Genomic DNA, 27939 nt, shown 5'->3' on the forward strand with positions numbered 1-27939 from the left:
TCCAGCAATACACAGACTTATCACAGGGACATTTTCAGACCTGGTTCTGTTGCATTTTGTGTGATCGCAGGGTTCGGACTCATATCGGTTTTTAACTGCTGGGATGAAAGACGAAAAAACACGAGAGAAAGTTGTGGAGTTGATTATAAGGTGAAACACGACGAGTGCTTGGATTAACAATGATGAGAAGTTTGATTTGTCTGCTGCAGAAAAAGTCAAGATTCACCTCTGGGATGCAGATCCATGAGAGGAAACATGTCCAAAAACAAACTTAAAATGTGTGATGTTTGTCATGTTATTTTCCCCAAACTGTACATCCAATCTCTGTAAAGAAAAAAAAAAAAAAAAAAAAAAAGATGATGATGCCAATAAAATCAGATTTATGCCTTCTTTAACTGAAATATGTCTTTGTAAATACACAAACATCTCTGTACTTTCCCGATCACACCATCAGACCGAAGTCTTTGCTCTATACACACAGGTGCTGTTAAACATACGAGTGACTCAATATTTGTTGAAACACCTGTTTGATAAGACAGCTGGACTTCCTGCATCCTGTATGAGTGTGAACAGACGGCAGGCTAAAAGTTCAGCTACATCCAACACACACGTGAGGATTTATAAGTGACTGCTGGCCAGTGTGAAAAATAAATGGTGGCAATAAAACACAAGGTGTTTATCCTTGATGTAGATAGAGACACTCAGACTTTGCTTTTAGTGTTTGTGGCACTTTATAATCTACAGTATGTGGGAGGTCGTCCTGTCTGCCCACTGAGTCGATGTGAAAGACTGAAAAAAGCCTCAGACTGCACAAAGGACACAGCTTATGAAAGGTAGATGTCACAATAAGGTTTTAATGGAGCTGCACTTTTGATGTAAAGCAGGTGGAGAAGACTGACCTAACTCACTCTAAACAAAAATTCCAAAAGATGATAATAATAATTACTGTGATGATGATAAAGGTAACGACGACGGTCAACAGGAAATATTTCAAACCTACTCACCCTCTTTGTCCAGCCTCCTGCCAAACCAATGCTCAGGTAAAAAAAATGAATAAGCCACGCTCATTACAAATTACCAGAAACAACATCAAACCCATATAAGGAGCAAAATATAACAATTAATCAACCGAGGTAGAAATAATCAATATGGCTCCTACAGTGGCAAAAATGGCCCCTAATAGTCTGAACTTAAAGACCAGATTTATGTTACTGACTGATCATTGTCATATGTGAGCAACAGATTGTTGTTCCCAGGTCTTACATTTATAGTGGAGGAATTAAAACGCTTCTTTCTGCTCAAACTGTGGGTATCTCCAAGATGCAGATAAAATAAATAGATTTCTTATCTGAACAGCTTTCATACCGATAACAGAGGCACTTTGGTGGGTTGTAAAAGATACCCTCAATATTGTAACTGTAGATGTTTTATACTCTAACAGGTTTTTTTTACACTACAAAGAACAAACATTTGATGTTTCTTTACCAAATCTCTTTATTGCTTTCTGCTCCAGTCTTCGTGTCTCACCTGACTGGTTATCTCACCAAATAAAGCAGAACTTCTGTTCAGTCACATTGATTAATGACTGCAAATAACAAGCGGAGGTATCCAGCATGACCTTAAGGATACATCCACTCCTTATAAATTCTATGATTCCTAACAAAAGCAGTGGCAATAAGAAGAAATACATTTTAAAACCAACATAAACATCCAGCAGTACTAATTTTATATTATGCATTTAGACAATCCTGTTACTGCATCCAGAGCAAACATTTGTACAGATGCTATCAGTGTTTTTCTTGGGAGTGTCAATCTAAAAACATTCAGTTACTTTGAGGAAGAAAACAACAGAAATACAAGACAACACTTTATCTGAATTAGAGCAAGTGAGCACTCTGCAGAAACACTGATTATACTGATCCATGTCATACGAACATCCACAGGAAGGAAATGTAATAAAGCACTCAGTGGTGAGATCATTTTCTCCTCCAATGCACTCATGTTGATGCTGCTGTGCGGCACATTGCTCGATTCTGCAGCAGAAGAGACTCCGCTCCTGCTGCAGAGCAAGTTTACACTACACATTTCTCATGTGTGACACACAGGGCATCTGCTAGCTACCTCTGCTGCTACTACTTTCTATTTTTGTCTGGGAACATGAATCAGAGCTCCTCAGCTGTGGAGGAGCAGCTTGGATTTTCCTGTAAAATGTCACCACAGTATTAAATCACATGGAATCAATCTGTAAAGTAAATGACCTGTGCACTGTTTGTACTAATATAACAGTTGTTCTCCCCTCTTCAGCAGCACAGTCCTCTTGAATGGCTGACTGTGCAGGTATGTTTTGGACAGGAGGCTTGGTGAAGGCTCAGTGGTGCGTGTGTTTGGAGATGGAAAACAGACTGACATCAGAGAGTCAGCTCTTTGTCTCCCAGAGAGGAGAAGCACTGCTCCACAGTTTGCTCTGACACCTCCTCCAGAGTCGACGGGTTCCACTTTGGATTCTGGTCTTTATCAACCAGCACTGCAGAAGCACAAGCAGAAAATCATGACGGATAGGGATTCAAACGATAGCAAAAAGTTTTAAAGAGGACATATTCTACCCCTTTTCTACCTTTTCAAACAAACAGTCCCCCCTGTGGTCTAAATGAAACATCTGTGCTGTGCTTTGGTCAAAATATAACGTGAATCAAGCACCAGAGGAGGTTTGTGACCCTTAATAAACCAGCTCTCTCAGAATGCTCCGTTTGGTGTGTGTGTCTCTTTAAATGCTATGAGTTTTCCCTGTAGACATCACTCCTCTGTAGCGAGAATAAGAATGGCGGACCTGTGCTAAAGTTTTGTTCTATGCTGGAGGTGGAGTCCATGGGTGGAGATACCAGTGGAAGGGAGGGAATTTATGCAGACCACAAACAAAGGACTGGACTATATCAGGTTACCCAAATATATGTTCAGAAACACTGTCAAAGTGGATTTTTCATAATATGTCCCCTTCAACATTTCTCATTAGTTCTTAATGGCTTTCTGTGCAATTCATAAAAATGGAAAGAAATGTACATCCTCTCTATTTCACATGCAGTGAAGGTACTTACGGGCTCTGACACCTTCATAGAAGTCACAGCCTCTCTGCAAAACAACAGAAACAATCACATGAGATGAAAGAGACTCTTGAGTGTATCGAGTCCTACTCTGAGGCAAGACCAAGACCACTACATGCACGGCACATTTCAAAAAAATGTGAAATTTCAAACCATAGGCTCTCACCACACCCACAATCACATTTAAAAAAAATATATTATTATTACATCATTCTGCATTACCTTCATGACCTGTATAGTTTGTTTGTATGCATTAGTGTAACATGAGAAAAGTGTTGATTAAATCCACTACAAAACTAGAAAACGTGTTCAAGTTCAAGGTGGAGCTGACTTAAGCCGCCATTGATGTTGTATAACTTTGTACTCATGAGCAGGACTGTCTCATCATTTATTTAGCACAGGCAAGTTAAGGATTCGGTCCAAGTTAGTTTGTTACAACCTGAGGCAGTTAAGTGTTATACTTTAAGACTTTTTCTTAAACAGTCTTCAAAGTAGAAAAAAACCTTTGTACATCCATTTCATAAGACAGGTGACAGGAGAGCAGCGTGTCCATCAAAAACTCAAAGGTAAACTCCTGCACACTGTCTAACTTGCAAACAAACATTGATTGGCAACGTTTCGGTACAAGACCTTCATCAGACAAACATTCATTTCCACATCAAATACCAAGTCTAATATTTCTGAGAGAGACAAGACTTCTTGGAGGAGGTGTGTTGGTTTTTACCATGCAGGCCTGGCTTAGCCGATACTCCATCACCAACACGTCCTGCAGGCTCAGAGTGGCTCCGGCCTGCAGCTGCTTGTAGGTCATTTTCAGGGAAGTTGGAGACATCTTGGACAAAGTCTGCAAGAAAAACAAACATTTCTGAGTACTTCTGTGTTAGAGGCTAAACCTACAACCACAAAGACGACAATGGGATCTTTGTTCTGCAAAATATCAAACATAATCCTCGGAGAAGACAAACAAAGCAGGGCGATGTGTGACTCGGGACAAAGATGGTCATAAATGTTTAATGTACGAGACAGGACAGGGAGTCAGCGGTGTAATAGTTACAGAGGATGTGGGTTCATTATAAATATTTGATGCTCGAGGCGACCCCCCCTTTGGCTCCAATTTAGATTTTCATGGTTTGAAAGGAGAGAGGAAAAGATAAATGTTCGCTGAAGCCTGAAAAGTGGAAGCACAAAGCCTCGAAGCAGCTGATTGACAGAGAATATTTTAAATGTTACAGATCAAATAAAAACATTGTTATAAGGCAGGGGCTCATTTACAGCTCAATAATTATATATCGTATAATAGAATAGAATAGAATGACTTTATTGATCCCAAACTGGGAAATTGTGGCGTTATAGCAGCAGGTTATCCAACACACAATATGAGCAAAAAACACAATACTAGCAAATTTAAACACAATATAATATTAAATACAAAGTGAATAAGCACTAAAAATATCAAAACTAAGAATGGGAATATATACAACCAGGATTTAACTTAGCATTACTAGTCTTAAATATGAAAGATTAAATGTAAATGTGTAAAAACAGAGTTATATCCAATATCCTGTCGACTCCACAAGAAAGAGATGGGTGTGGTGGATGAGGGAGGGGTCTGATGTTGTATCTATAGGCCTTATTTCACAAGTTTTGTTTCTTTCGACAATCTAGGTCAATACGATTTAAACACAATATGAGAGGTACACAAAGTCTTATCCATGAAGAGTCAATGTTGTAATTCTTGAGAAAGAATGTGAGAGGAGCCCCTGTGGTCCGCTAACAGCTCTGTGGTCTCCCATTGGAGGGATTTTGGTCCATCCAGCGAGGCACAGGACTAAAACTAACCCCATTAAGTGCTTAAACCGGGGTTACTACTAATTACTAACATCAACTGCTGAGGCTCAATAATGCCGTGGCTCCCTTCCAGCTCTCTCTGTGGGATTTATCTGGTAGGGGGGGCCAACAGGAGGGATGTGCACAGACACAGCAGGACTTTAACAAACTGTGTGTGTGTGTGTGTGTGTGTGTGTAACCACAATATTAAAGTCAGACTGATAGGGGATTCTTTGAGACAGTACCAAATCAGGACACTTCACAAAAGGAGCAGTCTGAACAGTCATCCACCATGCAACAGTGGCAAGAAAAAAACTTCCTTTGAAAAGGCAGAAACCTCGAGCAGAACCAGACTCCTCTGTGAACAGCCGTCTGCCTGTGTGTGTGTGTGTGTGTGTGTGTGTGTGTGTGTGTGTGCAGTGTGTCAATATAGAGGATTATTTGGCCATGACATGGGAAAAAGACTGTGCATCACCATGCAGAGGTCATCAGAGTGCTGACTGATTTAATACACAACCAACTTGAATCTAAGACTACGTAACATTATTGAATTCTGGTGTGCTGTAACGTCCGGCTGCAGACAGTGTTGCTGTAGTCCACGATGTAAAGCGTCCTTTGGGCCCTTGGGTCTGCAGCAGTGTTGCTTCATTTCTTTTCACACACTTGTATTGCAACAAAAAAAAAAAACGTCAGTGATGCTGATAGAGCAGCAGGTCGGGGATCGTACCTCGGCTTGTTTCTTAGCGAACTCTGATCCGTCAGCCTTCAGGTCCTGCATGATGCCCTCCACACTGCTGGAGCTGAACAGCCTGCCAGAAGGAAAGAGCAGCATGATTTCATTAGGTGGTGTTGAGCTTTAATTGATTTTCATTCTTTCTTAAATTAGAGCATTTGTCCAAACATTTTAAGGCCTGTGCTTTAAGAGTCTGCTGTGATGTTGTCTCTTTGGGTTAAGACAGTGTTGATATTTTTCTTTTGTCAAAATGAACTGACAGTAACTAACTATAAAGTGACCAAGTGCTCTCCATGAGTCTGATATACCTCGTGCCACAGAGCCGTGGTCGTCACAGAACTATTAAAAGCATCACAAGGCCTTCAGCTAAAAATAGTCCCCACAAATACACCATTTACTTTAATCCTGTTTGAGTTACATTTGATGAACTACAGAGTCCAGCTGTTGGAGAATATAAACACTATTTGAAATATGAATCATCAGCAGAGAACCACAGACACAGCACAGTGCAGCTGGAGGAACAACCTAAAGTTTAAACTCCTATTGACTAGCTTATAGTACAAATAACGTCTTACAATGTAGTTCTCCACAGCGGATAAGAGCCCCTAAACACCTGCAGGACTCCTTTGAAAACTGCATGAAACTACAGCAACATCATCTTTATTAAGAGCCGAACACAGAAGTATCGTCTCCCCTGTGAAGAGACCAACGCATGGCTTATCGGGCTGCTTCAAAAAAAAAAAACTCTAGGTTGAGTTAATAAGAAGATTGTAATTATTAATGTGGGCTTTGTGCAGAATGTTTCTTGTCACACACGTAATGAATGTAGTAATAATTATTTGTGTTTAATCTGCTTTTAGTATCCATTCAGCTACCCTGGAACCACGACCAGGTGGTACAGGAAAAAAAATCATCCAGACACTAATAGCAACTTGTGCCAATGGAAAACAAATAAAAAAGGACCTTTATAGAGACAGGTCGAGTTTGACCAGTCAGGGGAAAAAAGGGTGCAACACTTGTTTTCAATTGCAAAATGTATCAGCACCAAAGCCTCAAATATTTTATAGTATATTTTAACAACTTAAATATTTTATTCAAGCAAAGAATTTGGAAATTTTAGCACCAGAGAATACAGCTCTTTACATTTACCGGTACATAATATTCAGACATAAAGACGCTGCATTTAGCAACAAATCTGACAACATAAGTATACATTGCACTAAATGCTGACTAGTTTTCTTTTCACACCAGTCACAAAATGTTTGTTTTTTTGAGGAACTAGACATACCTGTTGATATCGGACATGTGCTTGTCCAAGACAAAAGGCTTCTCAGCATCCAGACTGCTCTGTGGACACAGAGAGAAGTGTGAGCACAGACACACGACTTCAGGACGACTCAAAGCCTTTTCCTCTCTGATGTTGTGACTTATTTATGTGTGATTTTTTAAAGTGGTTTGTAGGTTGTCATGTCTCTGTTTGTGGAGCACTCTGTAAAAAGGGGTTGACTTAGTGTTTCTGGTGGTTTAGCTTGTTACAGTGTAGTCATAATAAGGGTTACTTTCATGGTGGTTCTAACCTGGTTCTGGTACGAGTCCAGCACTTTGGAGATGTCTTCATTAGAGGGAGACTTCATGTGCACCAGCTCCTCCTCCAGCTCCGGGATCTGTTAGAATAAAAAGCTTTACAATTAAACGAGCCACAGGGGAAAATACATACTTTTAATAACAGCTTGTTTGACTGTTGATTCAGAGGCCACTTATTACTTCAAATATAATAATATTTTGGTTTGGAGGCAGATCTTTCCATCATGTTCCCCATAATGCAACATATTTCTGGTAATGGCTTCACTGGATTGAAGATTTCTTCTTCTCTTTGTGTATTTATGTGTTGTTTGAACATATCAGGCAGCACACGCTAACACATCAATGCTCTGCTGTGTAACTACCAACATGAAACTCACAGATGTGGAGATGTCTCTGCAGTCACTTAAACGTGAAACATCAGATTAAAAGTTATAAATCTTTTAAAAACAGACAGCTGAGGATTTGTTTAGTTGAGCAAAGTTGATCCATCTCCTGTTTAAATATTATTCCAGCCTTGTTTTTGATGTAAAAGCTGTACAAATAAACTAATTCCCACTCTCTGTTTGTGCGTCCTAAAAGTCAAGGTCACAGTTTTTTAACAAACACTGGCACCAACTGTTCTGACCTCACGCCAACCGCAAACAAACACAACCTGCCTCTGGAGCAGACGGTGAGTGTTGGCAACTTTTAACACGAGAGAGACGCACACGGTGACTCAGCATCCGGCTTACCAGCGGAGCTGTGACCCCACCCTCCCCTACTGTTTTGCAGGACTGCACCTGTCCCGCAAAAGCCTCTGCAGCACACACACACACAATAACTCAGGGTGCTTTAATTGATCACAGAATATAAATAATAAGGTTATAGGTGGGTATATCATCTGAACTTTATTTACCTTCATAGACTCTACAAAGTGAGTGGCCACTCCAGCTCTCTGCACATCACGCCCCTTCAGACGGAAGCCCGTCAAGGCCAAAAACAGACCCAACTTCCCCTGGAGCCTCGGCAGAAAATAGCCTCCTCCCACGTCAGGGAAAAGCCCTGTCAAAATAAAACAGAAAAAACTGTGTCAGGTACATGTTTGATGAACCGCAACAATCAACATGAACATCTGTCACTGCTCATCCAATCACAAAGCACATCAGTGGAAATAAAAAAAAAACAACCCCTAGCCTTTATTAATAATTAACCATTAAGAAGCCAAAAACATTTTGCTGTACAAAAACAAATCCTGATAAACATCCTTCTGAATTTTTCTTCAAATGTTAAAAAAAACATACAGAAAATACTGATTGGGACTTTTAAGGCTCTCTTATTCAACCATGTGTTAAAGGCAGAATATGTGATTTTCCACACTTAAATGTAGCAGAAATCAAGTATATCCTCTGAAAATAACTCTGTGAGTCATGACTGTCTACAATGGGTGTAACATCCGAGTCCCACTGTCGGTGATGCTTTCTGAGCTTTCCGAGTCCTATCTTCACTTTGTTTACATCGCAAGAACAGCCGGCCGACTCATCCCCCGTCATATAAAAGTTGTTTAATTGAGGGACTAGAGAAAAGAGGAATAACATACTGTACTCACTGCTTAACTGCGTTTCTAGATCATGCTCATTTCAGGTAAATTTACATGAAGTGTGAAGATATGAGCATAATAAAGATCGCTAGCATTAGCATGCTAACACAACAATGCAGCGCGAGTTGTTTTGGTTTCATGCTGGTGCTCAAGGGAGACATCTGCTGGATCAAAAAATCATATATAAAGCCTTTAATTACATCAAATCTCTTTCTTTTTTTAATGCAACTTTCTGTTCCTTATTTGCTGAAAAACACACGGATTACTCAAATATCCGTGCAGCTGTCCAATTGTATCATGTCCTTTGTATCGCATCGTGTCCTTCCATTTTGGATCGTATCATATAGTTACCCTGTGATTCCCACCCCTAATGTCAATAATTCTGGTGAAATCAACTTCTCTGCAAAACATGAAGCAGAAGGTGTTTGTTTTCAGGATTAAAAATTATATAAAAAAACTTTTCATATCCACGAACATCGGAAAACATCTATGCTGATTTTCGATGTATCTGAAAAGGCTTTTATCTGCCAGTGAAATTTGTTCATCAGCATATCAGTATGACACTGTCAACCAATATCAACCAATTATGCTGCCTTTAAAAAAAATAAAAAATTATCAAATCTAACTGGTTCAAATTTGTGTCATTTTTTTGTTACAGAAATGGACCCACACAAAAATATTTTAAATTTACTGCCATGTAAAAAATGAAGAATCTCTGATATTTGAGATGTTAAAAAACACGATATAACATACCAATGATTTATTGATAATATACAGAATTAATGGTTACATTTTAACAACTTGCTTTGCTTAAAAACCATGAAGAGCAGCACACAGTAGATCCACCAGATAACATCCTTTAATAACTCCCCCGTCTTTAAATCTCTCTGCAGGTGAGTGATGTCGTACTAACTAAGAACAACCAATAAGAGAGGAAAATAATTCCTGGCAGACTGCAAAAAGCCAAACATGCGGCTTACAGCTTACAAGCATTAATGATTATGAAATATTTCATCACAATCCTCGGCTTTAATCTGGACTCAATTGATCCTGTTTTCAGTATTTCTTGCACTGGTCACGTTGCTATTCTGTAAGTGTAGGATGAGGCTCTTTTTTTTGTGGGGTTGGTGGGGTGGGGGGTGGGGGGTAGTGCATCATGGGAGAGAGAGGGGTTAGATAAGATGACCTGATTCACAGCTAAAAATGTAATATCATAAATGCTGCAGATTATGGCTGTTTTTCAGAACGGCAGTAGAGCTGTGTTAAATCTGTTAATCCCGCCACAGAGGGGGTTAACCTTAAAGCATGAGGGCCAGACGGGTGAGAGACTGTGTGTGTAGTTATGAAGATATATATTTATACAAATAATAAAGCTTTTCTGAAGAATAACAAAAACAAAGTCAGTCCCAGTGTTACTGTAACACCACACTATATGCAGTAACTAGAAAACTAAATGAAGCCAAAAAAATAAAGCTGAAGTTACTTGGTAACTGGTTACTTTTATAAAGTAGTAACTCCAGTAGTAACTCAGTTACTTTTTGATAGTAACTAACAAACTACTTACCAAATTCTAAACATCACAGAGGCTCTTTTATGAACACCAGAGAGGATAAAGCTGGTAGGATAGCTGAATTATAAGGTGTTGTCGTTGGTGTAATCAGGGGACTGATGGAGGGGAAGCTTTTCATAAATTATAACCAGGGCTGTGAAGGGGGCGAGGGAACCCAGGTCATTAAATCCAAATAGAAATAATGGATCAGCCTTTTGGCCGTCATGAGAGGATTTCCTGAGGTGATTAAAAACATGTCACCTATAGCAGATTACAAGAATAAAGAACACAGAAATATCTGTATCAGCCGGGTTTTGTACATTTGAATGGTTACTGGCAGTAAAAAAATTGGTTTGAGATTTTATCCTGATATTAATCAGCCACCGCTCATTTACCCATAATTTATTTACTCACTATTTTGTACTTGAGAAATGTTATTAGTTTGTTTAGATGTTGAAAAATGAAAAAAAATATCAGTGTGTAAGACTATTTCACTTAACTTCATTTAAAAAGCATTTTGCAGAGCGAGAGTCAAGCATGCAGCTGTTTCAGCAGGAAATCAAGCATTCTAGTTGTACAATAATACGTTTAAAAAAAAGTAAAGATCAGTTTATTAAAAGTCACACATTTTAAGAGTTGTCATTGATTTAATAAAATCCTGTCAGAATATGCCTACACAGTTGTTCTTACCAAAATGTCACAGTAATGTTTTAACATGATTTTATTTCATCTTTGCAGATCTAACTTTGACAACCTCACAGCAGACAAAGCCTCGCGCCCCCCTGCAACCCTGCTTAGCCCCAGTTTGTACTTTGTTTTTGCGGGGAGAAGTGGTGGATTCAACATTTGCATGAAGCCGGAGCAGCTGCAGCTCTGGAGATGTTTAGCAGTGAAGGTTGTTAATCAGATACTAAAAGGTGCAGCACAATCGCTCACCTCTTTATTTTGGATTTTGACTAAAAAATTTGAAAATATTTTGAAGGGGTACATCATTGAAAAAATAACTACAGACCTGCTGAACTTCCATCACGGGTGTTTTCATGTATTTTGTTAATTTCGACTGATTCACATTCACTCTCTCTCCTGTTGAAAAACATGCTTGTACTGTATTCTTTACTCTTTTCGGACTCAGATTGAGATATTTTAAGCTTTCCAACTCTTGAAACTCAATATACTGTAAACATACTTCATTGGGAAACAGGCCTGAAACTACAAAATGACTGAGAACTAAAGAGAGAGGCTTTGAGAGGATTGGACACCAGGATCAAGGCTGAAATAATAATACATTCTGAAGTATGATAGAAATACAGCAGTATGAAGTCAAAGTTTCTGATTGCAGAGAGGACGTGTTGATGATGACGCTGCAGAGCTGGAAGCTAAGCATCTTTAGTGATAAATAAAAAGTGAAAAACACAACAAGCTCTGAAGAGGATTAGCCAAAGATTTCCTGCCTTCTTTCTAAAGTGACGACAGTTTTAAAGCCACCTCGAGCTTCTGGCTGTGTTTATTAGAATTAAAATTTAAACCAAAACAAACCTTTCTTTAAGCGTACGCACCTGCAAGAAGTAGATAACATGTTGGTGCAGGAGCATGGATTAGAGGAAAACAAGCTCACAGATACAGAGGACACACCCGTAAAAACACAGAGTAACGTACATCCATCTCTTGAACAAATCCTCGTCTGTGAAATTTAATCACGGTTCCCTTTCCTAAGATGTCTTACTTCAACTAAGCCTTTGAGAAACACATACACAAGTCAGACGGCATCAACAAAAACTTCACACTTTCCTTTCCTCTAGTCTCATTTTCTGTCAGCTGGCATCCAAGTCAAGGAATCAGAGCGAGCTCAAAATGCTGCAGAATGAGACTGATGTGTGTGTGTGTGTGTGTGTGTGTGTGTGTGTGTGTGTGTGTGTGTGTGTGTGTGTGTGTGTGTGTGTGTGTCAAATGCATGAGTGACCTTTGAACTGGGGAAATGACTGACAAGCAACTCCTGCATTACTTAAGCCGCTGTCACACATGCACTCCTGAAAATGTCTACAAAGTATCAGGACGGACGGACTGCCTCTGAAATCTTCCAGAGTTGTTTTGACGCGTCCCTCACAGAGGGAGACTTTCCCTGACGGACCGAGGTCCTAAAGGGGATCATGGGTGGCTGGAAGTGTTGAAAAAGGGATGCAGCTGAAGTGTCAGACGGAGCAAAAGCATCTGTCACCACAAGTACAGTTTATGACTTCATATCAAAGCTGCTTGTAATCGGTCATATTCACAGTGTCACTGAACGGGTGTGAAAGAACATACTGGCTGTAATGTAAAACATTCTGTTTACTGTCGAGGACACGTTTTACTCACAGCTCGCGTAAGAAATGCAACAATAATTTCATAAGTAATATTCTTGTTTTGTCTATATGGATGAAGGTTTCTCACAAATAGCAAAATATCAAAGATAGCCAGACCTAAAGTTGCCTGGACGTTACTGTTGTGCGACATGTTGAAATTGTGAGAAATGTACGACAAAATGTCTTTGATATTTGTGACTGCGCCTTCATTGACTCTCCTTATATAGGCATGAAGGTTTTTCTGTGAACCATGTGTATAAATACCCAAGCATACTGACTGACACTATGCAGCATTGTTCCTTTTGCTTGCAAGAAGAATAAATAACCAAAGACATTGATTGACTCAATGTCCTTTCTTTTGCATTTATAACAGAAATGTCGAGCACACTGGCAGAGTACCAAGCTTCATTTAGTGCATGAAGATGGCACTGATTTAAACATCATCACCCTGCTGCCTTCACATTGGCTCACCCCAACCTCACGCAGACATTTTACAAGGAGGATGGCAGGAAAAAAGGAAGTTTAGTGGATGTGTGAAAACACCAAGGTTCATATCCCCCTGCCCACCAACCCAAAGAGGACAGCGTCAGCTAAAGATTCATCGCGGCTTCCTAAGGGCCAAAAATTATCCAGAATGAGCTTGATGTGTGTGTGTGTGTGTATGTGATGGACATAAACCTTCAGAAAGTGACTTTGTATTTTGACTCACAGCCAAATACACTAAAATCTGGGCTGACTTTTCTGTCACATCTTTAAAGTGAAGTGATCGAAGATTTGAGGATCTTCTCATTAAACATCTTGATTAAGCTGACACACATTCTGAGGAGAGACAGTAGCTCTCTTGTCACATGCTCTTCAATGTCAGCAACCCTGTGTGATCCATGTTTGATGTTGTTTTTATGTACAGCCTTCCAAGTATGATAAATCTTCAAGGATTAAGTGCCAACCAGCTCGTTTCTGCTCTAATGTCAGCTGTAATTCATTATCTGCTGGAGATTTGTTACTAATCTCCTCAGCGCCTCGGGACACGACCATCTGTCTGCAGGAGTCAATTAGCGAAAGAGCAAACTAGCTTAGTACTCCAGGAATGACTGTTTAAACTGCAGACTCAGGCAGAAAAACAATGAGGAAAAGTTCTTGATGATTCCACATGCAGGGAGCCCTGAAAGTTACCAATGAAGAAGATTCACTGAATGTTTCCATCACATCATGCAACTTTACATTTTAGCCTTTTATCATAACTCTTTCAAGTTCAAAGTAATCCAGCGCATTGATATTATGGGTATTGATATGACTTTAGCTGTCACATGACCTGTAATTATCACCCACTGGTGAAAATGAAAAGTAAACAGACAACTGATGCCAATCAAGTGGAGAGCGAACCTGAGGAAGCCACTATACAAAATGCGTTGTTTGTGTAGCTGCAGCCTGGATGAGTAGCACAGCGCTGCACAGGGCTCCCATCGACCAACATAATTCTTTCTTTTGGATTTTAATATATTTTGTATTTTAATGTGTCAATTTGAATAATATCGTATCTCTTTAAATGCTCCTAATGTTCTGTTATTAACTTTGGAAAACACTTTTTGCTCTAGGTTTGAATGGTGCTTTATTTGTAAACTAGCCTTGCAGTATAAAAGTTTGAATCTGGACCTGATTAACCAGAATATTGTTTTAGAGTATTTGTAGGTTTTTTGTATATTGGCCATCTCTATCATCTCTTTATCCTCTCTCTAAAGAGTTTTGGATTTCTCTGTTTTTTCCATGCAGACCCTGAATCTATGAAGCAGATCTAGCTGGTTCTGTGACTGAAATCAAAGCTCCTCCATCATTAACAGTCTGACCTGTGCAGCCTGACACTCTTACCGATGGCGGTCTCCGGCATGGCAAACAGCGTCTTCTCGGTGGCCACTCTGAACCGTCCGTGAACTGACAGACCAACACCCTGCAGGTGGAGAAGAACAAAAGGTGACACAGAAAAAAAAAAAATCAATGCTTTGAAGAAGAGAGGAGGAAACAGAGTCGGAGGATGAGTAGAGAGGGAATGAGGAGGGAAAGAACGGGTCAAAAAGAGAAATGATTAATATCTGTAACCTCTACAGAGAGATGGAGTTTGAGGTGGAAAATGCTGACCAGAGGAAAACAGTAAACCAGATCGACCCTTGTGTTAATGAGTGTGTGTGTGTGTCTCCCAGCAAAGTCATGGCTAATGAGTGCTGTTGGCAAGAGGACGGTTTCAGCACAGTTGGGATTCTCCTTGAATCCCGCCTCTTTGCATAAAATAACACTGATATCATAGACTGTATAAAAAGATGGACGACGTGACAGCACACCAAAAAGTGAAGCCAAAAGCTCCACCTACTGACTGGCTGCAGAATAGGTTAAAGATCCGCCTCCTCCATGTTAACAGATGGGACATTTGTCAAAGTATAAAATCAAAATGAATGTCTAAATTTGTTATTTTTGATGCTTTAAGGCGTTCAATGTCATGATTGGTAGCTCTGTTAAAAAAAAGAACATAAATGTACAAAGGTAAGGGATCCTGCTAACAGGGGACTTCAACAGGATACCATAAAATACATAAATAAATATATCTATATACATAATAGGTGTGATAACAGAACTGTAAAGCTGTCCAGGATTGTGGAAGATAATGGTGAGTGCTGTGAACTTCTTATAGTATGAAATCAGAGACTGTGTGCAGAGTATCACACACATCACTGCAGTGGTTCTCAACTCGTCTAGCCTCAGGACCCCCCATCAACTCCTCCCTGAAAAACCATGACCGAAGTTTCCGATATTGTTCAACCAATCCGATCCATCTAATGCAAAATCGATCGGATTTTTCAGTTTGCAGCTTCCGTCATATTTTTGTATCAGCAGTAAACTGAACACAACAAACATTTTTGAAAAAGCGCTTCACAAACTGTGACACCAGGTTTTTTCCAGGCACGTGACCTACTGAAAACCACCTTTGGGTCCTGACCCACCAGTTGAGAATCACAGCGTTAATGTACAGCACACATTTAACACAAGTAGGCAGTCACACAAAAAACTCACCCTGGCAAGGTTTATACAGCTACTGTACCTGTGCATCTGCAAATGCAATTATAATATTTACACTCACACAAACATATACCACTTCTATCTGCCAGTTTCCTACAGCATACTGTAAATAACTGTTGTTTTATCAGAAAGCTCGTTGTTGAATCATCCATCAAATTTATATAAAATGTAGGTGTTGATAAAATGAAGAATAAAAAGTAAGAGACGCACAGGAAGGATTCTGTACTGAGCTGAAGGTTAAAAAGATGATTAATGCTGCCGTGTTTCTGGAGGCGCTGTGATCCAGCTCTTTAAAGTAATCACGTTACTTCACTGACCTTCAGTTTTCTAGAAGATTCTTTATTAATGAATTAATCATCGAGCTCTGCTGTATGAGCAGGGCCAGTCACTGGTCAGCTCAGATAAAATCCAATATGTCACAGAGCGACTGTTGCTGATTTATGTCTGTAGAAGGTCATCAGGTAAATCCTCCTCCTGAGGGTTCACATCCACCTGCACCGCAGACTGGGATTAAACTGGTGATTCATGTCTGATAATAAAGTCATACACGTGGTTTTATGGCAAGGAGACATCGACGGGTCCCGTAAATCTGCCTGTACAGCTGGATATGAAACATCTCTCTCTTTCTGGTTTGCTTTGATTTTTTTTCAGACCACAACAAACGAGTGTCAGGTTTGTAAATTAAATAATGTCACACGTGCAGCTTTTCGAGGCCAAGAGCATGATGATAATTACTCGTCCTTTTTGCCTTATAATCGCTTATAAACAGAACATGTCCGTTTGTTTTTGACATGTGATTGCATCCAATCATTTTGGTCGAGGTTTGCAGAGAGAAATCAGAGAGGAGGCAAAGAAAGAAATAATGTTGGATGAATTTGAAATGTCTTTAAAATGTCTGCAGTAGAGTGTAGCATTAGACACAACAGAAAAAGCAGACCACATCTTTCTCACTATTAAAGGGGCTTTCCAGCTTATATTATGTTTCTTGTTTTGGAGGATAATGGAGCAAAAACTACAACAATTTAAAAAATCTCCTCGTTACCAGACCGTCAACGCTCTGCAGCCGTACTCCTGCAGAGAGGCAGAGAGGTGATTTGCTGCAGGGTCTGCCTCACGGCTGCATGACGAATGACCAGAGTGGATTAAAAATATCTGATTACAGGAGACCAAAAAGACCTCTGCACGGAGTAATGGCTCCTCTGAAAGAACCAGATCCAACATACAAAGAAACAAAGGAGACAGACTGTGACTCCTGTCAGCTGAAGTTTACGATCACTTTGCCTCTGCACTCAGAGCAAACACAGGCTCTGGATTATTCCCTCATAAATCTGCTGGACTTTGTGGAACGGAAAGAGGAGATCAAAGATATTTACAGTTCAATCCCGCGACTGAGTTTATAAAGAAACACATCTGTTTAAGGTTGCACTAGATTAGTTTCAAACTGTTAGAAATCTTTAGAGAGGTATGTATATCAAACTCCAAACAGAATGACAAATATAACCTTTACACTTTATTTACCACCCGACGTCCCTGACGCCAAGCCGCCACCATCTCACTGTGTCGTCCCCACAACCACCGCCTTCCTCATTCATGCACGGCCTGCTCCGACCTCCACCTCAGTTGTTGTATTACATTTCATTTTTTTTATTTTTAAGTTTGATATCTCTTGTGTGAAAAATCATTCATTTTAGAGTAGCTTTGTTTTTCAATTAAGATAAGATCATCAGGTAACACTTTACATTAAGTGGGTTAGGGATCAACGTAATAAATGTATGTTTTTAGATCTATAGGTATTTATCTAAGAAAGATATCGGATGATATATCAGTATCAGCGGCTCCAACAATCCAGTATCGGTCGGGCCTTTCTAATGAGCATAAGCAACTAGTTAATGGAGAATATTGTGACCTTCATTTAAAGTGTGACCGATCATCTTTATTCATCCTTAAACAGTGAAAATTAACCTGTTAAAACAGCTCAAAGAGACAGAGAAATGAAACAGTAATAAATAGTCATTAAAAACACTAATAGTACGATGACAGCACGACAATAGAGATAATAATAAAAAGAGGAAATAAAGAAAAATATAATACCATGAAAGATAGAATTACTTGTAGGTTATAGCCGTTGTTTGACTTTTTTTTATTTAATTACACTTTTATGTTGTAACTACGCAGATACATTTTCCTTCCCCAGTCCTCCATGAAACACAACATCTAACACTCTCCTGTGAGGAGGGAATCAAGCTGCTGAACACACCCTTAATCAGATCTACGTCTCATTTCACTTGATTAGAGAGGGAAAAGAAGATTCAATAAAGTTAATGTCACATGCTGGACTCGTCTCGGTGGCCTCTTGTTTCCTGTGAGCTCGAGGCGATCACGAGTTGAATATTGAGTGAAGAGGCGAGTTCATGAGTCCAGAGGCCACGCAGAGTTCAACAGCAGAAGCCGGTCTGGATATGTTTTTAGACTGAGGTTAAACAGGGGGACACTGACTTCAGGGATGTGTGCTCACAAAGAGCCATTGGAGAGTGGGGATGTGTGAAATACGCTGATTAAATGATTAAACGCCCTATGTACGGAGGCTATAGTCCTCAAAGCAGGCGGCCTGGGTTCAAGTCCGACCTGTGGCTCCTTTCCTGCATGTCACTCCCCACTCTCCCTCTCTCTCTCCCTGATTTCTGACTCTATCCACTGCCCTGTCTTTAAATAATAAAGGCATAAAAAGCCCAAAGAACGTATTAAAAAAAAAAACAACTTTTGGATTGAACATGCAGAGTTCCTCTTCATCCATTATCGTATTACGACTCATGTAGAATATGGAGCTTGTAAACTAGTAAGGCAGGCAACTGCTTGGGGCCCCAGGCCAGTAAGGGGGGGGGGGGCCCATATTTGACAGAGTTTAAACCACAGCAGTGGCTCAAAATGTCCAAAGTTTTCTCTGACAGTAGGAAACCCCCCTAAGGTGGCCCCATCAGCCAGCACTCACTCTGGTTGCACTGTCAAGAGTTGCATGCTTTATTGTCATGAAAGTTGACGGAGGAAAATTAAGGGTTTTACTGTCCTTTATATCTACGTTTTAAAAATAGTGCTATCGCTAAAATCTGTAAAAACTTCACATTTCCGTATTTTCTGTTGGTTTTCTGTCAGATCATTGATGACATAACCCCCAATCCCCACATACAGTAGTCCTTGCGCGCCGTGGTCCGTCAGCGCCACGGTTTTGCTCCTTCGGACAGCCCGCGCCCTGCCCCACTGGGGGCCCATTGTATTTTATTTTGAAATTGACTGGATGCTCTGTGCGTTTCCTTGTCTGACTCTTTATATTCTGTCCTGCTTGACGTGGACCTGCAGCGTGCTCCGTCGAAAATAGACTCGCAGCGTATTTCAAACGGAGCAGAGCGTAGAGGTGCTGGTGGCAAGCTCCAGAGACGGACAGCGGAGCCCGCTGTGTGAACACAATGATTGACTAGAGGGGCAGCGAACTACGGCTAGTATTTGGAAATTGGGGGTAATGGTGATGAACGCTGGTTGGAGGGGCCCCCTGTGAATTTTTGCCTAGGGCTCCAACAGACTCTTGCTCGCCACTGCTCGTAAAATACAAGATAACTAAACCTCGTAAATGCTTTTTACCTGTAAAAACAAACAAACCTGATTTTTTTCCGAATATGCAAAGAAAGAAAAAACTGAATAAATCGATGTCGTGCCATGAACCCTGGATGCACCCTGGGGACCGTTTATTTGCTGTAACATTATCAGTGTCACCATAGAAGTAGAGGACCATCATGATGTTGTGGTGCCACCAAGCACCATATAAGAACAGCTCTCCACATCGTGCTGTAAACATCTGAAGTATGCAGACGTGCATGTTTAGAGACAAAGCTTACACACTGAATGGGCTAAATTTACAACCTGGCTGACAGTGTTTACAAAACTATGGAGGGTTTAATGGAACCCCTCATTATGAAACAAACCAAATATTTACAGAACAGGTGAATCCAGTGATACAATACAGTGTCACCTCTCCTGTGCCACACACGGCTCTCCAAACAAAGACAAAACTAAGTAACTCTCCAACAACATACAGGTTTACATTTAGCAGAGAACTCACTTCTGGCACTTTTTTCAGAGTTGTAGCAAAACCAAAATGGGCTTTACAAACGCATCTGAAATAGTCTGAAACAGTGGTTCTCAACCGGTCGAGCCTCAGGACCCGCCCACTACTCCTTCATGAAAAAGCCTGACCCAAATGTCTTGTATTGTTCAATCAATCAGATTGATTTAAAGACAAATTGTGCAGTTTGGACCTCAGGCAGTACAAAGCGTGAGAGAACAAAGAAGCTGAATGAAAAAAACAACTTTTTTTACAGCATTTTTCCTTCCAGGCACACCTTCACGACCCACTGAAAATGTCTCCCACACCCACTTTTGGGTCCTGTGTCCCGACCCACAAGTTGAGAACCACTGGTCTAAAACGTGGGATTAGGTATAAGTGCATGTTCTATCTTATACAGTTATCCATGAGCTGCTAAAATAATCAGCATGTTTGATCGATAATCAATTCCTCTATCTTGCTGCAAAGTTAATCTATTTGACAAGTTTCACTGAGCGTCCACAATAGATGTTTAATGGCTGCCAGGAGTAAAAGCTCCTGAGTTGATTTCAGGTCATCCTTTATGTAACAACAGTTACCAACAACAGAGGGGTCACAGTCGAGTGTATAACATTATTTATGCAGTGAATAAGGCATTTCAAGTTAAAAAGGTTCTTCTGCACATGCAGGATATGCTAAGAGGCTGAGTGCTAAGCTAGCTACGTTAGCTTTACTTGAGGTCAGGTGCTAAGCTTGTTTTTAGCTGAGGTTCCTGTACTGGTCATCCTGTCATGTGTTTTTACAAAGGGCTGAACTAACAGAAGTCTTCTCTTAAACACAAACAGACAGAGGTGAAATCACAATCATTTTTTTTATTTATGTTACTTTAGACCAGCTAAAGCGGTCCCAGCACATTTCTACACCGTGTTTGAAAGTGAAACAAACATGTGGTAAATGTAGCTGCCTTAAAGTCGTCGTGAAGAGACAAGTGACAGTTAATAGTTACAAACACTTGAGGAGAAAGCGACATCTTTTCCACATCACTCCTACACAAAGTATTGACTTTCAAAACAAGCTCTGCACTGGATCTGAAAGATGAGGACATGAACGCAGCGATCAAAGCCTGCGCTGAGGTCTTTTTTGGCTCTCGCTTTCTTTCCTTCCACTTAGTCAACGTTGACGTTGGCAAACAAAAGCTCTGTCTCCAAGGGGAAAAGATTACTGCCTGCAGAAGTATTCTGTGAAGTCCAAGACAAATTTCCCACTGGGACAATAAAGTTAATCTTAATCTTAATCTATTCATCTATTGGACGACAACGACCGGACACATCTCTAATGAGACAAACTAAGGCGTTCACCAAAGCAGGATTTTAGACTTAGAGATGATCCTAGAAATAATCAAACAATTGTATTTCCTGTTTCAATACCATGGCAACAAAAATACAAGTCCTAAGCAAACAATACTGGGTTATTTCTTGTTTTCAATGATCAAAAATTGCAATTAAATTACCTGCACCTTTTGATGATGTATATTGTTAGTACCAAAACGTTTCCAAAGTTGCTGTCTTTTTTTAAGCAGCTATTGGTTAAAATGATGACTAAAGCTCTGATAATAGTGGATTTTAAACTTCGGGTGTTGTGAATGATTTGTGTGTGTGTGTGTGTGTGTGTGTGTGTGTGTGTGTGTGTGTGTGTGTGTGTGTGTGTGTGTGTGTGTGTGTGTGTGTGTGTGTGTGTGTGTGTGTTGGTTGACTTGCTTATGCCTCGCCTTCACTCCCTGATGGTTTGTTATCATTAACACAAGAATGCTGCTCCGACGTGGGAGTTCTGCCCGGAGCTCAGAGTGGATCTGGGAACAGGGACTCTGGTCCCTCTCGGACTTTTCCATATATAGAACGAGTCTGTTTTTAACCACTGAGGATGGCCTGCGTCAATATTCACATATTTTTTCTCTGTGCTGACTTTGCAGTGGACTTTTATTTACTTTATTCCCACAGCGATGAATCTGAAAGAGCTCAAATAAGTGTTTGATATAACACAAACATCACAGCTTTTAAGGTTTTCTGCTGGGACGGTGAACTGAAGTGATTGTAACACACCATATGGTGCAGCAGACACCAGAACCAAGCACTCAGCTGTTCCTCGCATCCATTACTGCACGTCAGCCGACTTTGTGTTTTCAGTTTCTGTTCTGACAAATAAATTACAGGCTCTGTCTCTCTGAGAGAAAAATGGTAAGTGGGGGAGTTGGGTTCACATGGTCGCTGTCTAAACACAGAAACACAAACACACGGGAGGATTTTGTTTTTGTATCACAGCTTCAATCATTTCTGTGTCAGATGTTTACTAGACTGACAGATTTAACCAAAACAATTAAAACTGTACCTTGTACACTTCTGCCAACAAACCAAGTGTGTGATAGGACAGTGCAATTAATCCCAACGTCATTACTCGATCGCATTCACGATAAACACACTGCAGAAGTCTGAATGGTCAACAATGTTTTTACTTTATTTTTTAAGCCTTTTTGCCTTTATTAGATAGGCAGGCTGAAGAGAGAGAGGGAAGTGTTGGGAGGAGAGAGTGGGGCATGACATGCAGCAAGGTCGGATTCGAACCCATGACCGCTGCAATGACGACTATAGCCTCTGTACATGGGGCGTACAACATAACCGCTAGGCTATCGGCAACCCCCGCAATTTATTTTATGTACTACACTTTCATTTGGTGTGGGTGTACTGATAAAAACTGTCACAAGATAAACGTACAGTAAAGTTACAAATCAACGAGAAGGTAAGCTTATTGTCTCCTCTGCGTCCAGGCAGACTTTTGAAAACATTGGCGTCTCCCCTCCTCGCCATTAAAAAGAATACAGGTTGGGGCGCTGGTGGCGCAGTGGTTAGTGCGCGCGCCCCATGTATGGAGGCTGTGGTCCTCCAGGCGGGCGGCCCAGGTTCAAGTCCCACCTGTGTCTCCTTTCCCGCATGTCATTCCCCTCTCTTTTTCTCCCTGATTTCTGACTCTGGCCACTGTCCTGTTTCTCCATTAAAGGCACAAAGAGCCCAAAAATAAATCTTTAAAAAATAAAAAAAATAAAAAAGAATGCAGGTTTATAGTACTTGAATTTCAGACCTGGAGGCAAGGTCCACTAACTGTTTCTCAGAAAAACTGCCAATCAAAAAAGATCTGAGGAGCACAGGAGTACAGACACACACACAGACCCACGCACCCACACACACCCACACCCACACCCACACACACACACACACACACACACACACACACACACACACACACACACACACACACACACACACACACACACACACACACACACACACACACACACACACAGAGGATGAGTAGTAACCCCTGTATTCACTGGCGGCTGTGAGAGAACTGTCAAGGTCATGAGACTGAAAAACAGATTCACCTTTAAGTCTAAAATCCTCTGTGACCAGGTGATTCAAACAATATCCGCACATTTAAAAGTCCAGATAAATGAGCATGAGTGCAGCTCTGATTTATTATGTCTCATTATTATTGTAAGGGCATAGTTGTGATTTAAAATGAAAACAATTTTTGGGGAATAAACAGCGGCAGATACAATGCTTTGTCACTCTTTTTTACAGCCAATCAGAAGCCACCTTGCCACCAGCAGCAGCTAACACGGACAGATAGATCACTACTGACACCTACAGGAAAATGTGAACATTACAATGCATCAACTGCAGTTCTCAAAACATAAAAATGTAAACACATAAAAAAAAAAATGTTCTCACCCCTCCCATTGTTATCCCATCGATAAGGGCGATGTAGGGTTTCTTGAATGTTCCTGAAAAGTGAAAGAATATTTACCTTGAGTAAGCACGCTGATCATGTTAAAGTCTGGGTGTTTGACTGTTTCACCTGAGGCCATATGTCTGTTTGTATGTCAGTGTATTTCAATAGATAACACACACTCACTCAACAGGGTTTAAATAAATCTCTGCACACCTGAATGAGTGTCAGGTGCGTTGGAGGAGGGTTATACTTAAAGACAATAAAAAGGGCTCCAGCACAATGTCTTGCTTTATGCTGACAAATTCATTTGATCAGACAATGTTTTGTCAAACTGACCTTCAGCTGGTACAGTGTTCTTCCAGATGAAGGTCGAAAACAGACCGAGACATAATATGATCAAATACACTCTTTAGCACAAAGCCAGATAGAGTGTGGGAGCCCTTGTCATAGTCTTTAAATGTGATACTTACCTATAGTGTTGTTGAGAATGTATTCCTGACGGAAAAAGTCCCCTGCAAGTGAACCTCCAGCTTTTCCCGCTTCTGTGACCGCTGAGAGGAGGAAGAAAAAAAAACAGATCAAAACTATAATGAGGTAACATGATTTCAATAAAGTCCAAAGGGGAACAATGAAGACAGGCAAACCAGGTTTCATGGCCATCGCAACATCATGATTTCTCTACTCTAGTTTAGAGTCCTCTCTTTTTAATATGTATTATTTATTGATGTATGCATCACCCACAGGCTCTTATACGCTACTTAACCTTTTAGTTGTTGTAACACAAACTTCACCTCTTTTATGAACTGCTCATCTAAAAGAATGGGTTTTTTATTTTGCTTTCCTTTTTCAGAAGAGACCAGGAAAAAAAACGCAAATCCGAGTCATCATCAGTAATAAACCATGCAGACACAGCGATTATCTTCCATGACCCTGACCTCTCGTTTCTGACTGCCGCCACTTTCCCGTCTGTGCTGGACTATGGTGATGTTTTCATGTCATAGCTTACATTCTTAGGACCCTGTGTATCTGAGGTTCATCACTGATTTTAAATCCCTCCCTCATCATTGTTTCTGGTTACATGTGTTGGATGTTCTTCTTCGTCCACCGGAGGCTTAAACACTGGTGTATTCTTATGAACACGTTTATTTATAGGTGTGCGCCCTACAAACCGTCTGACCTTCATCAGTCAGAAGAGAATAGGTACTTAAAATCTTCAGTCCCAGGTCTTCTTCTCTTTCCCCGTCTGTCATTAAGGTCAGAACTGAACCGGGGAAAAAGGTGCTTAAGTTTGCTGCTCCGTTTACTTGGACATAATTTTAAAAAGAGCTGAGACTTAACGAGCTGCTCTCATTGGACGCTTTAAAGAGGACCTTAAATAACTCGGAGGGAGACACATCTGGCCGTTGATGTTCTCCCTGATAATTTTCTGGTTATGGGCAATCTCATATCTCAATTTTTATTTTTTTCAGTTAAATGAAATAAATAAATAAGCTGCAACTGTGTAGCCCAAACCTTTAGGTTCACAGAGCTTGTAGAGTCACACTCAGCCTGGAGACATTTTGCAGAATAAAAAAAAAGGTTGATACAGGTATTTACCCCCCCCCCTCTTCATTTCTGTAATCTTGATTAAATTTGTCTTTTTATTTCAAGGACTTTGCAAAGTAAACTTGATCTAAAGATTATAAAAGATAATTTTATTTATAACCCTAATGGTTAGTAAACCCAGCAGCCTATTTCTTTAGCTATCCAAACTGGTATTTCATTAAACCCCATAGGACCCCCACGTGTCTCCATAAACTGTATCAACAAATTATTGATATTGGTAAAATAATTAGTTACGGCTACCCATCCTGAAGTGTTATGAATCAGGCTGCTGCTGCTTACCTCTGATATCTCCACCAGCGCAGAAGGCCTTCCCACCTGCTCCTTTGATTATCACAATGTCGGGGGCATCTCCACTTTCCCATTTCTAAAATCAGAGAAAAAAATCATTTAACAAAGCAGCACGTCTTTGGGAGAAGTAAAAAAAAAAATTGATTCAAAAGACTCGTATGGCTTAAGTTGAAGAAAGTTTATACATACAAGAATACTCTGGAGGAGAGATGGAGTAGCAAAAACCGAGCTGTGTCCCCGCTATACCAATTCCCCCAAACTCTTCCTGAGTTGCTTGTTTTCACAAACGTCTCATTACAGGCGACTATCGCTGTCGGAAAGCCGAGGGGCGGATCTCAGGAAGCAGTACATGGCGTCGATAAAACCACAAAGATGAGGCGTTTTGCCTTGCTTTGACTATAACTTTTCATCTTTATATTTAACTGTATTTATTTATATTTTATTTTTCAGGGAATGCTACCCTCTCCGCCTTTAAAGTAATTCATTTTCCTAAACTGCTTTAAATGCATAGCACTCTCAATGGCTTCAAGTGAAATGTTCATGCTCTGTGAACACACACATGTTGACCTCTGACACACTGAAGGCCTTCTCATTTGCCACAGTTTGAATTAGCCAAGCTCTCCACTCACCTTGAGTTGAGGGTAGATGAGTCGGATCATGGTCATGTTTAAAGCGTTCAGGACTTTGGGTCTGTTTAAGGTGATCACGCCTGCGTTGCCCACTTTCTCCAGGAGAACCTCGGGTTCAGCCTGACTCGACATCTGATCCACAAACAGAGACAACAAGAGTTTTCACATGACAGTAATCATCTGAAGATGCATCCCTTCAATCTGTGTTGTCCGTGACAGTGAAGGTTTTTCTCACCATATGTCCCTGGATACGCTGCAATCTGCAAAGGGACCTCAGTCTGGAAACAGCAAGGTGAGAGTGATTCCAATTATTAATAATACTAATAATACAAACAAGTTCAACACAGATACCCGGATGTTGACCTTCAAGTTAAACAATTTACCTTTAAAAAAAACAGTATAACAACACAAGTACAATAACTATCATCGTTGTGACAGCTTGAGTCCAGCATGTTTGACTTTTCATAACCAGAAACAAAACATAATTCAGAGTAAAATTACGTTTTCACGTAAGACAGTTGCGTGCCACATACCTGTACGCCGACGTTAAAATGGTAAAGGACATAATTATAGTTTATTGATTAATATCGTCTGGACAGAGGACTGCACTTTCAGGTACAGCTAACTCTCCTTGCTTTTTCCTCTGTAGTTTTCTGCAGCTACTTCCTGAAAGAGGTATGGAGCGGGCCCTGATTGGTCAGCGATGTGACGTAACAGTGGGCGGACGCACCACCGAGGGAGAGCCAGGTCGAAACGTGTTTGCGCTGCACTGCCACCTGCTGAGGAGAGGAGAGACTGCCACTTCTGCGTTTTCATGATACGGGACATCATTTCTTGTTTCGTCTGGGCATTGTTTATTTACATCAGTATATTTCAGTGGAAACAGTGGATTTAAAGTAGAAAACGTACTCATTTAATGTGTTTCTTTGCCAGTCATTTTATCATAAATTTGGTATTTATTTGTACTCCACTAAATTTTAACTGTGGAATATTGACCTGGTACTTTTTTATTTTGTGCTTTTACACATTTCTGCAAGTTACCATGATCATACAGGAAAACCATAAAAAATGTAGTGATACAAATTAAGCATATAAACTGAATATAGGCTTATAGTTGTTTAAATTATTTTCACCTTAAATGCATCTGGCTTTTATAGTTACTTCTCAATAAGAATGTTTATGCTGTATAATAAGGTTATCAAATAGAGTAACTAAAATGTGCTGCACATTTACAAATGACCCTTAAATATTTAAATTACAGACTGACTTATACAAAATAAAACCATGTCTAATTCATAATTATATTCTAAAAGGAAGCAGTTGCTGGACTTTGTCTCTGCTTTAACCTTTGAATCTTTGAGTGACTTTCACTAAAAATGCTTTTGTACTTGAAGTCATGTAAAGTTTGAATATTATTCTTAACTATACTTAATACTGAATTTATCAGGGCTACTAAACGATCCAAATGTTTAATCACGATTAATCGCTAAATTTCAATAGTTGATCACAATGAAATCGCATTTTAATCCCATGTTTAAATTTCCATTATTTAGCATCTAAATAAAAACTGAAAGGCTTTTATTTTGAATTTGTTTTCTGTTTTAAGGTGAGAGTACTTTACTGGCTGTTTGAATTAAATCCTGCTTTTATTTTGAAGTAAAGTAAGTACCTTCTGAAGACACTAACTTATGTCAAAAAGGCACAAAATAGCATGTGATAAACCACATTACAATAAAAGAATGCATTAATTTCTGACCTTAATTAATCAC

General features: G+C 40.1%; 1 protein-coding gene across 1 annotated transcript; it reads right to left on the reverse strand.

Moving 5' to 3' along the window:
* Positions 1–1476: 1476 nt before the first annotated feature.
* Positions 1477–26847, reverse strand: hibch (3-hydroxyisobutyryl-CoA hydrolase). The gene is made up of 14 exons (XM_061053913.1): positions 26704–26847; positions 26406–26448; positions 26171–26302; positions 25533–25617; positions 24119–24199; positions 23648–23700; positions 14573–14651; positions 8138–8283; positions 7236–7322; positions 6947–7005; positions 5653–5734; positions 3823–3942; positions 3093–3126; positions 1477–2524 (listed from the first exon to the last, which is right to left on the reverse strand). The coding sequence occupies exons 1-14, from the start codon at positions 26733–26735 to the stop codon at positions 2409–2411; spliced, it is 1149 nt and encodes a 382-aa protein (XP_060909896.1). The 5' UTR covers positions 26736–26847; the 3' UTR covers positions 1477–2408.
* Between the last annotated feature and the right edge of the window lie 1092 nt (positions 26848–27939).

This window comes from Labrus mixtus, chromosome 13 (genome assembly GCF_963584025.1).
Source record: "Labrus mixtus chromosome 13, fLabMix1.1, whole genome shotgun sequence".
Classification (NCBI taxonomy): domain Eukaryota; kingdom Metazoa; phylum Chordata; class Actinopteri; order Labriformes; family Labridae; genus Labrus; species Labrus mixtus.

Coding starts and splice junctions, on each gene's coding strand:
- hibch (XM_061053913.1), bottom strand. CDS start 26,735: ATGTCCTTTACCATTTTAACGTCGGCGTACAG. Junction 26,449..26,703: donor ATTTTAACGTCGGCGTACAG/GTATGTGGCACG, acceptor TGCTGTTTCCAG/ACTGAGGTCCCTTTGCAGAT. Junction 3,943..5,652: donor TCGCTAAGAAACAAGCCGAG/GTACGATCCCCG, acceptor TTTTTCTTGCAG/ACTTTGTCCAAGATGTCTCC.